The sequence below is a fragment of the Erinaceus europaeus genome, chromosome 3 (assembly GCF_950295315.1).
Source record: "Erinaceus europaeus chromosome 3, mEriEur2.1, whole genome shotgun sequence".
Classification (NCBI taxonomy): domain Eukaryota; kingdom Metazoa; phylum Chordata; class Mammalia; order Eulipotyphla; family Erinaceidae; genus Erinaceus; species Erinaceus europaeus.
The window spans coordinates 147,792,034-147,804,605 of NC_080164.1; the positions used below are offsets into that span (position 1 = coordinate 147,792,034).

At 39.6% G+C, this 12,572-nt stretch overlaps 2 protein-coding genes across 12 annotated transcripts in view; one reads left to right on the plus strand and one right to left on the minus strand.

The window, feature by feature from the left end:
* Positions 1-6,943, plus strand: part of CORIN (corin, serine peptidase) — a 258,226-nt gene extending 251,283 nt beyond the window's left edge. For all 5 annotated transcript variants that reach the window (XM_060188101.1, XM_016184903.2, XM_060188100.1 and 2 more), the window contains 2 exons: positions 1,349-1,482; positions 6,666-6,943. In XM_060188101.1, coding sequence (XP_060044084.1) covers positions 1,349-1,482; positions 6,666-6,848 — 317 coding nt within the window. In that variant the 3' untranslated portion in view covers positions 6,849-6,943. The remainder of the gene's footprint in view (positions 1-1,348; positions 1,483-6,665) is intronic.
* A 2,432-nt stretch (positions 6,944-9,375) lies between these two features.
* Positions 9,376-12,572, minus strand: part of ATP10D (ATPase phospholipid transporting 10D (putative)) — a 124,790-nt gene continuing 121,593 nt past the window's right edge. For 6 of the 7 annotated variants that reach the window (XM_060188095.1, XM_060188091.1, XM_060188092.1 and 3 more), the window contains one exon: positions 9,376-11,253. In XM_060188095.1, the coding sequence (XP_060044078.1) occupies positions 11,046-11,253 (208 nt within the window). In that variant the 3' untranslated portion in view covers positions 9,376-11,045. The remainder of the gene's footprint in view (positions 11,254-12,572) is intronic. The other variant, XM_060188098.1, reaches the window with a different exon arrangement.

Consider the following 12,572-nt stretch of genomic DNA (forward strand, 5'->3'; position numbering starts at 1 on the left):
TAATCAAAACTTTATCTTCCTAGATAATTTAAACATATAAAGCATATGTCACTTTATATAATTTATTAGTCCTGACTACAGTACTTTCACACCTATTATAAAAATGGTTAAAAAAAAGGGGGGGCGGGCGGTAGCGCAGCAGGTTAAGCGCACATGGTGCAAAGCACAAGGACTGGAGTAAGGATCCTGGTTTGAGCCCCCAGCTCCCCACCTGCAGAGGAGTTGCTTCACAAGCAGTGAAGCAGGTCTGCAGGTGTCTATCTGTCTCTATCCCTCTCTGTCTTTTCCTTGTCTCTCTCTCGATTCCTGTCTGTCCTATCCAACAACAACAACAACAGCAATGGCAACAATAACAACAGCAAGAGCAACAAAATGGTAAAACTGGCCTCCAGGAGCAGTGGATTTGTGTGCAGGCACTGAGCCCCAGTGATAACCCTGGAGGCAAAAGGAAGAAAAATACCAACTTTCTTACTCACAAAGTTGCTGAAAAGAGTAAAAGACAGCAGGACCAGAAAATTCTGTGTACAGATTCCTGGTCTATTGCCAGTCAATAAATGCCAGCATTAGTTACTGCTATCCTTTTGACAATTCATGACACTTTCATTGTCTGCATTACATTGATTTTCCCAAACAGGACTCTCTGTTTCAACATGGTACCCTGTGTATATACACTGATTTACCAGCCATAACTAAAAGAATAGTGTGCGTTACTTTCAGGCTGGCTATTTGAAGAAGATTCATGCTGTCTTACCTCATGAAGTCCATTGTTATTTTGAAAAAATAATTCCAGACAAGTTGGAATTCATATGATCTCTCTGTTGATACGTAGGGAGGGCTTTGTCCCCTATGAACTTAAGCTCTCACATCAAATGATAGTACTGCGGCACATGGTGAGGTGCTTTTCAAACCAAAAGATATACAACCCATTAGGTCCTAGACTGAACAGGTGTTCTGTACTTTAGAGAGGAACTAACTTGTGAGCTGACACTGACCTGAAGTTCCCCAAATGAGGCCTGCTTCTGGATGAACTAGTTTCCTTCTGCTGAGGTTGCATTCTTTGGTTGTAGGACGGAGGAGTAAAGAGGGAAAGCATGAAGCAGGTCACCTAGCCAATTACCTTATGATTCTGTGTCTAGATTTCCTCGTTATGTTAAAAGGACCGGTTTCAACTGCTGTGAACATTCCTAACAGGAAAATTCTGATTCCAAGCAAGCCTTATGTTTGAAAAGACATATTACACAAATATATGTTTCTCTTAGTGCCAAAGTGTAGTCATTTCTTATATGACTGACCTCATTTGTCGTTTTGCCCCTTGATATATATTATTTATTCTTTAAAAAAATTCCAGTGCCTTTTAAGCTGCAAGAAGGAGAAGTCCGCATTATTTCCCTGGAGCAGTGCCAGTCTTACTTTGACATGAAGACCATCACCACCCGGATGATATGTGCTGGCTACGAGTCGGGTACGGTGGACTCGTGCATGGTAAGTGGCTTTCTGGTTACCAAAGAAATTCAGTTTAGCAACAGCTTCAGTGGACCCACAGAGATGTATACATATTCATTCATAGTCCTTTAGGAGCTCCTTTGAACATCGTCTGTTACCAATTATTTAATGATTCACAATGTCCTTTGCTTTATCTGGTTTCCAAGTGGTTCTCTCAATGCTTTTCCGTTTTCTCACCTACTTTATGTGTGTGGTGTACAGCATTTTTGGGAAGAGGCAGCAGCAGCAAGAGGAAAAGTCATTGCTCTGGTCCATCTCATCTGACCACGTAGTGTCTAGGACAAACAAATTTCTGAGAGGAGGGGCCTAGACAGTGGCACACCTAGTTGAGGGCATACATCACCATGTGAAAGGACCAGAGTTCAATGTGGGAGATGCTTAACAAGAGGTGAAGCAGTTTGCAGTTGTCTTTCTCTCTTTCTGTCTCCCATTGCCCTCTCAATTTCTCTCTGTACTATCAAATAAAATAGAAAAAGGAAAGGAGGAAGGAAAGAAAGAAAAAGAAAGAAGAAATGGCTGCTAGGAGCCATGAATTTATAGTGCTGGCACCACAACCCTGGTGGTGAATAAATAAATAAATAAATAAATAAATAACAACTTTCCAAGAGGAGCTAATGGTAGGTAACCATGGCTCCAACCTGACTGCCCCAGGAAGTTAGGAGACACCAGGGGACATTTTCAATTATCAGGATGATGACTCTAAAGCACATATAGTACCCTCAATTCTAGGGCGTGTGGTAGAATGACCTTAGTCTCAGGAGTGGGTCACACAAGTGTTATCTGAACATGCATTTAATTACCAGCATGTGTTCAAGTATCACTGAATGTGGTCTTTTGATCTTCAAGAGTCTTGATTACAGTAGTTGGCAGAGCTTGCTAACTTAGTAACACAGGGAAGCATTTTTTATATTTATTTATTAAATACTCATTTAGTATTCCATTGCAGTGGCTTCCAGGAAAGAACAAAAAGTGTAACTACTTAAAAGAAGCTTAGGGGGGGTTGGGCGGTGGCGCAGTGGGTTAAGCGTATGCGGCGCTAAGCGCAAGGATGTAAGGATCCCGGTTCGAGCCCCCGGCTCCCCACCTGCAGGGGAGTCGCTTCACAAGCGGTGAGGCAGGTCTGCAGATGTCTATCTTTCTCTCCCCCTCTCTGTCTTCCCCTCCTCTCTCCATTTCTCTCTGTTCTATCCAACAACGAACGGCATCAATAATGGCAATAAAAAAAAATAACAATGGCAATAATAATAACCACAACGAGGCTACAACAAGGGCAACAAAAGGGGGGAAAAATGGCCTCCAGGAGCGGTGGATTCATGGTGCAGGCACCGAGCCCAGCAATAACCCTGGAGGGGGAAAAAAAAAAAAGAAGCTTATATTAGAGTGGAGAAGGCAATTATTAGTCAGCAGTCAATAATGCCATTTCCTTCTATTTTGTTTAGTTATAATGGAAGTGAATAAAAAAAGTATTAGTTGAGGATAAATTAAATGTTATTTGATGACCTACTTTAGTGAGAAGTCATTTCACTTCAACTTGTGGTTTCCAAGGGCTGGCCTAATGATCACAATAAATGACTTAACTGTACAATGAATATAAGGCTGTATTCATTGCTTTGGAATGGTTCAAGTTGACATTCCATTTTAGAACTTAAAAAGAGGTACAATAATCACTGGCACTAATCTACCATAATACAGTAAAAACATTGATGGTCCACTTCAGAATGGGTAGATAAGGGGGATGGGAATGACCCAGTGCTGTCACCATGGGAAAGCAGAGGACACCTTTCCAGTTCCAACAAAGCCATCTCTTTTCTGCCTCCTGACTACAAGTCATCTGGCTAAGGTGGGCAGTGGGAAGAGAATTCCTGTGTTTTGAGGAAGGGCCTCAGGTCTGATATTTCACGCATAATACTTTAGGGAGGTAGCTTAATGGGGTTTGGAACACAGCAGTTGCAGTCTGAGTGACTTGGGTTAGATTTGACTTCTCCTCATAGGAATAAAGTGTCATGGGGACATTATATTTTAATTTTTTTTTATATCTTTATATATTGAATAAGGAAGGCCAAAAACCAAGAGGGAAGGGGGAGATAGGGCAAGAGACAGACAGACACTTGCAGCCCTGCATCACCACTTGCAAAGCTTTCATGGGCACATTATCTAAACTATCTAGAAAATGTTCCTGTGAACAAGAGGGAGCTGACTTTTTTTCAGATGTTTTGAGGATTAACGGAGTTAATGTATGTGAAAGCCTGTTTCTTATATCTGTGTAATGCCTGCCATGTGAGTTCAATGAATATTATCTACATGAATATTGATACCTATTAGTCAATACTTACTAGGTTTCAGGAAAGCTTCCAGATTTTTAAAATTTTGATAGGACAAAGATATTGGGAGAGGCGGAGAGGGAGAGAGAAAAAGAGATACCTGCAGCATTGCTTTAACTTTCGTAAAGTACCTCCCCTACATATGGGGCCCACAGGCTTGAACCCAGGTCCTTACACATGGTAGTATGTGTGTTGTTTTGCTTAAAGTTGTAAATTCCAAGTAACAGAAAGTGAAACCTTCCTGTACTATTTGAAATTCTTCTTATGCAAGGGATATTTGTTAATCTCAAACATGAATTCAAATACTTATCTTCTTGTTTACTCTACTGTCAATCCTCTTTTGAGGCTATGCAGAATACACTCTATAATGTACTCTAACCTTTTTAAACATAGCAAATATTAACATCTCTAGAACATTAGTGTTTACTGTTAACTAAGGTGGGCAAAAGAAGTGAAGGAAGCTCAGTTGCAACACTTAAATATCAATAATGAAAAATCTTTATGTACATGAAATAAAATATTGACTATAAATAAGATACCATGATTCTTGTATGGTGTTTTACATTTGAGCATGATAACTGAAAACAGTCAAAATCATTATGAAATCCAGTTTCTGTTGCCACCAGGTCTTCCCACACTGAGCTGAGTTTTTCAGGTAGAGAAGACAGAAATAGAAAGACAGAGGGAGAAAGGGAATGATACTATACCATCAAGGCTTCCTCCAGTGCAGTGCAGTCCAGGCTAGACCTTGGGTCATGTGAATGACAAAGTAGGTGCTATCCAAGTGGGCTATCTTGCTAATGCTCTCGTTTGTTTTATGTAATTGTAGAAATCTTGAAAGCAGAGTTATCCTAGAGGGGTATATATATATATATATATATATATATATATATATATATATATATATATATATTCACTTAGTGATAGAGACAAAGAAACTGAGATGGGAGAGGAAATAGGAGAAAGATACCTACAGCACTGCTTCACTCCTTGTGAAGCTTCTTCCCTTGCAGGTGAAGACTGGGGGCTTAAAAATGCTATGCAAGGTACCATGTACACTCAACGGAGTGTACCACCTGGCCCCTAGAGTTAGTGTTTTATGGAAGAAAGAATTCTTTGCTTCATGTTTTATTTTGAGTGCTTTTTACACTTATGAAGTGGGTCACAGATAAAGAATGAATTTAATGTCAAAGGAATCAGTGCTGCTACACTAAATTAAAAACAATGATAGCAGAAACTGACTGAAAACTTTCCAGTTTCATATAATTAAACAAAGAGTATTATATTATTTCCCTAGGCATTGCCATTTTATTTTACGCTATTATTATCATTATCATCATTATTTTTTTTTATTTGTAAAAAGGAAACACTGACAAAACCATAGGATAAGAGGGGTACAACTCCACACAATTCCCACCACCAAAACTCTGTATCTCATCCCCTCCCCTGATAGCTTTCCTATTCTTTAACCCTCTGGGAATATGGACCCTAGGTCATTGTGGGATGCAGAAGGTGGAAGGTCTAGCTTCTGTAATTGCTTCCCCGCTGAACACGGGCATTGGCAGGTCGATCCATACTCCCAGCCTGCCTCTCTCTTTCCCTAGTGGGGCAGGAGTTCTGGAGAATCAGAGCTCCAGGACACATTGGTGGGGTTGTCTGTCCAGGGAAGTCTGGTTGGCATCGTGTTAGCATCTGGAACCTGGTGGCTGAAAAGAGAGTTAACATATAAAACCAAACAAATTGTTAACTAATCATGAACCTAAAGGCTGGAATAGTGCAGATGAAGAGTTGGGGAGTAGGGGGATCTCCGTTCTGTAGATAGCTAGTAGGCATATTTTAGTTATATTTCAAAGGGCCCAAGCTATCTTTATCAAAGCAGGGACTGCAAAAGCTGAATAAGGGCAAGAGACTGGCATACTTTAACGATGACTCTTCAGTCACTATCAGGACACCCCACCAGCTGGGGCCCTAGTCGGGGAGTCCTGAGATTCCCAAACAGACATGATGGGCCTAGACCTCGAATAAATCCCTCTCTCCATTGTTATCAGTCATCTCTATCAGGAACAACAAAACAGACCCTTTATGGACCCCCATAGGACCTTGCCCTCAATTTGGATCAACAATGGTAGAGAATGTTCCATCCTCCAAAGGGAGGCTGGACAACATCCTCTATGCTACACCTGAAGATGGGTCCTGATACTGGGGCAGCTTGGAACGTTCCTACTCATGACCACAGAATGTGAGCTCAGATCTACAGGGATGCAGAGGTTACATAGGCTCCTAAGCTGAATATGGGCCCCAAATCACATCAAATCGATGGGGTTTACAGTCACCAATATTTATACCTGTTTCCCATATTTGGGAGCTACTCTCTTCCCTGATCAAGCTTTCTGGTCCTTTTTTTCCAGCTATGACATCATCTCCCCAGACAATAACTAGGATCCACCTGCATATCAGATTTCAGGCTCAGGGGAAAAAAAAACTCTCATCATTATTTTACCAGAGCACTGCTCAGCTCCTGCTTATGGTGGTACAGAGGACTGAACCTGGGACACCAGAGCCTAAGATACTAAAGTAGTTGCATAACCATTATCCTGTCTCCCTAGCCTTTCCCTATCACTTTAAAAATGAATTTAAAACATTTGCTTGGAAATTGTTTTTTTTTTTTTTTTTTTTTTGTGGAAACCATACTTCCTCCAAAAGTTGACAATGGAAATTTTGTTGAAATTTTCCAAGAAGTTGCTTTAGCTGAGTATGGTTTTACTGTACCATCAAGACCACTTGGCTACTGTTTGAAGGTCTGCAACTTCAGTGACTAATGGCCACTACTATTCATTACAGGGTGACAGCGGCGGGCCTCTTGTTTGTGAGCAGCCTCAAGGGCAGTGGACCTTATTTGGTTTAACTTCCTGGGGTTCTATCTGCTTTTCCAAAGTTCTGGGACCCGGAGTTTATAGCAACGTGTCATACTTCATTGAATGGATTGAAAGACAAATATACATCCACACATTTCTCCTCAACTAATTCCAAAGATCAACGACGTGTGTCAGCTCCACTCAAAGCAAAATGGCTTCCTTGACTGGGGAGCTTCCTGCAAACTACTGGACAGAAGTACTTTTCCTGGCACATGTTTTTGTCTAATTTTATTCTCCTTTCCCCCAAACTTTATTTTTCTCTATTTTTGAGTTCAATGAAAGTCTCTCCAAAAAAAAGAAAAAAAAAAGCCAAAATCTGTTATCTTGCCATGCGCAACCTTGAGCATAGCATGAAATTAGCAACTCTGAAGAGAATTAGAATTGCTGCAGGTGCTCAGGTAACAGGTTATAGAAAATTCTCTTTCATCTGGTCACAAAAAACGGGGGGGGGGTGAAGGGAGGGCAGTGGCACACCTGGTTAAACACACATAGTACTAAGTGCAAGGACCCACACAAGGATCTGGGTTAAAGCCCACTTCTCCCCAACTGTGGGGGAGGGCACTTCACAAGAGGTGAAGCAGGTCTGCAAGTTTCTTTGTCTCTACCTCTCTATCTCCCCTCCCTTCTCAACTTCCCTCTGTTCTATCCAATAAAATGGAAGAAATAGCTGCCAGGAGCAGTGGATTCATAGTGCTAGCACCAAGCTCCAATGATAACCCTGGAGGTGGGAAAAAAAAAAAACCAACAACTTTGGGATCCAAAATAACTAACTCTTTCTATGTTTTGTTGAGCACAATAATAGTGAACATCTGAGTGATGACAGTGGCACTTGGTTTTATTAAAAAATATGATAACTTGGATGTTCAATTACTGTTCTAAAATTTGGATAATTCTAAGAACACATGAAAAGCAGTTGTAGGTAAAAGACAAGGAGTGTCCATCTGTTTAGGTAGCTGAAATATCAAGACAAATTGAACACAAGGCCCTTTAGACATCGACATTAGCAGTTGGCATTATAGAACTGCTCACTCTGAATTGAAATCAAAGTTCCTTCACTGTACCTGGAGTCTATGCAGCAATTATCCCTTGGATATGAAAAATATTCATGGGAATTATTTTACTCTATGCATATGACAATAAAGTTGAGGTTAAGCTTTGCCAGTGGAGGAGTTGTTTCAGGCTGGAGAGAGGCGACTTTTTTAAAGGTCATTTTTTTTTAAGATTAAATTACACCACAACCCAAATCAAATATTCTCCAGTTTGCCTATGTTTACCCATACCAATAAAGTCACAGAGATGTAATTCAAAGCACAGTAAGATGTTTTCATCAACTAAGCCATGTTGTAATTTCCCTTGAAAGATGTTCAGTGTCTTTCAAGAAATAGTGTTCTCATTTCATCCTACTGATAATGAAAATTTCAAAAATGTTTCTAAGCACAGGCCACTTTATGAACATCAGCTTCTGAAGTAATTAGTTGTCCGTGTGTTTTTCCCTACTGAAAGGCTTCAACCCACACATCTTCATATGCACCTAATTTAGTTAGACATTCAATTTGCAACATCCAGGAGCCATTTGAACAAGTACGGCTGCCTACCAACCTTGACCAGCAACTGGGACTACCCCAGCAGTCCACAGAAAGACTACCTGCCATTTTATACATGTATTATTGTACTCTTTTCTATATATACTCATTTGAAAATCAAAAAGTTGTCTTGACAAATCCCATGTTACGAATCTTCTGTTGAGTAGTCTGGATAAGCCTCTTGGAAGTGTGAAATCCAGCAACTGAATTGTGCTTACAGTTGTTTGATAGTTTTGTCATAGCTGCCAGTTTTGTCACAGGTGTAGGTATAGAATGTAATGGCTTTTAGCTTTGCCCCATTTATGTCTAGTAAGATGTACATATTGTACTTATTTTAAATAATCCTTAATAAAATAAAAATGGCACGATCTTTGTGTTTGTTTCTGGTGGATCTAAGGGGCCTGGAAAGAAAATCCTAAAGAATGGTCACCCAAGATTAAAGTTGCCACCAGGGGCCGAGCAGTAGCGTAGCTGGTTAAGTGCACATGGCACGAAGTGCAAGAACCTGACTGCCAGATGTGTTTCAAAAATCCAGATATTTTTCAAAAATTAAAAAAGATATACATTTCAGATATACTAAAAATATACTAGTATTTTTGTAGCCAAATATATGAAAATTACCTTAAATATACTAATACCCTTGACACTGTTTAGGGCATAGAGTTTGTGCCTAGTTACTGAAAAAATTTAAGTTTTCAGAGTGCTTGGAATCTGGAAATTGTTGATAGGAGAGTATGATCCCATAATGTGAATATTCAGTACTTTATTTATTTGTACAGATATCACATATCATGAAGACTAGCATCTTTTCTTTGCTTCTTAGCTCATTTCTTTTTTTTCCTTTGATTTTCAATCTATATGTATGGATGCATGTATCTCTAATTTTGATTTCTCAGATATTCATCGCAGAGAATGCCAGCTGCAATGGTGATTAAGCGACACAACATCACTTCTTTTCCCATATGAGAAAATGTAAAATCAGTATTCTGGTAAAGAGTGTGCTATGTGATTTTCCTTTTTACAGTTGGATTCAGTGAGTAGCTTCAAGAATGATGACAGTTTTCCAGTACATGTTATTTATTAAACAATTTATATTAATAAAATCATAAGGAAGCAGAAAGCAACTTCCATTAACCACGTAGAATTTTGAGAGTTCTAGAAATGATGGTCTACATAAAAGACTACTTGCAATAACGTCAGAAGGCTACAAAAAATGTCATACCAAAATTGTAAGCAGCAGCCAGATTAAGCCCTGAGAATAATGGTTTTAATAGTTATTAAGAAGATCTTGATATAGACATGGAACATTAGCGTGAAGATTTCATGAAGGAAATTTTGGATATTTGGTAATAGGCAATTTTCAGATAAATAGATCCAGAATTTTAAAAGAACTTAACAAGAGCACATGATCTTTCAGTAACACCGGGATTTACTTGGTATGGCTTCTTTATTCCAAGTAAAACCAGCATATATAATGTACAAGAGCAGTCAACTCAATACAGATATTCCTGTCCTAGAGAATATTTAAAAATATTTAAAAATAAGAACCTCTTGATATCCTACTGAGAACTCCCTGCATTAGCCTCAATTCATATCATGTGTTTAGAAGTCACAGCACAGGAAAGATAATGGGTATTTTAAAAATGACAAGCCTCCAAAACAGGCTCTTGAAGATTGTTTAGACACTGATTGTCTCATTTTGCCAGTTTTAAAATACAGGAAATTGTCATATGAGCTATAGGCTCAGCTGATTCTGTCTTCCTTATATATCAGTCCTATTTCCCAGTTATAGTATATGCACCAAGGCAGGACCACATAGAAGGTCTTCTTTTGACTGAAAGCTCAGAAAGAACAAGTTCCAATGAGAATCCTGTCATCCCCTCTGACTTTGCCAATGAAGACTCCATCTCAGAAGAACACTGAAATGAAGTGAGGCTTGTCTGCCACCTCCTGTCAGAAAACCAATAGCTTCTCTCTTTTCTTCTCTCTAGAGAAGAAAAAGCTATTAATAATTACTAACTACATTCCAAATAGTGCCTTTGTTGTCATATCTTAGGTACATTATTGTTTAAAGTCTCTTAGGATTCCCCCCCAGGAAATTAAGCTTCTATAGTTTCTTTTTTCCACATGGAGTCTCTTCTGAGTTTTGAATAATAACTTAAACAGCACTCTTTTGTTCTTAATTTAAAAAAAAGTTAGAATGAGAGCCTCATTTAATGCATTTTTCCTAGAATCAGATTATCTCCCAGAGATCTCAAATAAACCTGCTTGAAATTGTTTTGCATTCTTAAGACAACTATAAATGCTTTTATGAAATCCAAAAAGTTTCACAAAAGCATTCAATTTTGAACTAAGGATTTTACTCCTTTAAACTCTGTCCGGGTCATGTGTTAGCCTCTTTTACACATGTGGCTATAAGTATAGGATAAAGATCATCATATTGGCTTCTCCTATTCCAGTAAAATGTGTTATTTCTTAAGGAAAAAGCCAAGTCCTTCTTGCTTGGTAGAAGTGCCTCTTCAAAGTCTGTTCCAAACTTGAAGGAATACTTACAAATTCCAAGGAGGGTATATATTTTTTTTGTTGTTGTTATTGTTTTTTCAGGGTCTGGCCATCCCCCAAGGCCTTCATTTCAGTGCAGTCTGAGTCTGAAACAGTTTCATGTACAGGTAAGTTGCTTTGCTCAATAGCACAAGATGCTGACATCATTGCCAAGAGCAGAGTCAGTCACAGGTCTGCTCCCTCACAAGGCCAGGGTTATACTCTGTGGCCATCTGATTCACTTTTCCAGCTGTTATCTGATTCACTTTTCCAGCTGTTCTCCACTTCTTGAGAGCTTCACTCCTCTCCTCTGGAGTCAGTTTGTCAAAGTGCTTAGCCTTCAGAATTGGAGATGGAAATAAGGATCCCTGAAGAATTCGGTATATAAACCTAGGTCATGAAAACATCACAGAATTACATTCACCTCAAATGCATCACAGGGACACACAAAACCATGAACCAGTTAGGAGAGGTTGGGGGAGGGGGTGGCTGGGCCGTGGTGCATCTCATTAAGTGCACTTGACATTATGCATAAGGATTCACTCAAGGACTCAGGTTTGAGTCTCCCCCTCCCTACCCCCAGCATCCGGAACACTTGACAAGTGGTGAAGTAAGACTGCAGGTGTCTATCTTCTCTTTCTCTATCTTTTTCTGCTCAATTTCTCTCTGCCCTATCAAATAGGAAGAAGGAAGGAAGGAAGGAAGGAAGGAAGGAAGGGAGGGAGGGAGGAAGGAGATAAAGAAAGCGAAAGAAGGAAAGAAAGAAACAGAAAATAAAATGGTTGCCAGGAGCCATGCCGGCACCAAGCCCCAGCAGATAACCCTGGAGGCAACAAAGGAAAAAAAAAATTGGTGGTCTGGGGGTCTGAGTGTCTTGCAGACACCTATCAAGGAGAAATGGGAGGGTGTGCCTTTGTGTCAACAACCGTACTGTAAACTATTAACCCTCCAATGAAACAGGACAGGAAGTATAAAAACATAAAGGTATCTGAAGGACAAGGAAGAGAATTCACTAACTTCTTTTGGCTGCCAGCATTCTTTGGCGTGTAGTTAACAAACCTTGTCATCATGGTCAAAGTGCTTGCTTCTGTCCAATAAAAATTCAATTCAAATATTTCTATCTTGCTTTTAAGGATGTTTGTCATTGTACTTATGATTTACTCCAGAATTTGTCAAGAATATTGAGTTACTACTTATTTTATAGGATTTTTGTTTGCTTTTCTGTGATTATACAATTTTCTAAAATAAAATGCTCTTAAAAAAAGGAAGATCGGGGGGGGAGGGCTGGGTAGTGGTGTACCTGGTTGAGCGCACATGTTACAATGTGCAAGGACCCGGGTTCGAGACTTCAGCCCCCACCTGCAGTGGGGAAAGCTTTGCAAGTGGTGAAGCAGTGTTGCAGGCATCTCTCTCTCTCTCTCTCTCTTCCCTCTTGAGTTCTGGCTGTCTCTATCTAATAAATAAAGAAAATATAACAATTAAAAAGAAAAGGAAGATCAGGAGCCTAACATCAGGAAAAAAAAATCTGACTAGAATTTAGTCTGAGGGGTTCATTAAGAACATCCTGACAGTGCATCTGCTTTGGTCTGTGCACAGGCCAGGTGACAACGCAGGCCCCGCTGTACTGGAGGAAGTTTCCGTGCTTTCTTTCTCACTCTGTCTCTTTTTCTTAATTTTTTTTATTGGCAGATTTTTGCTTTACAGTACAG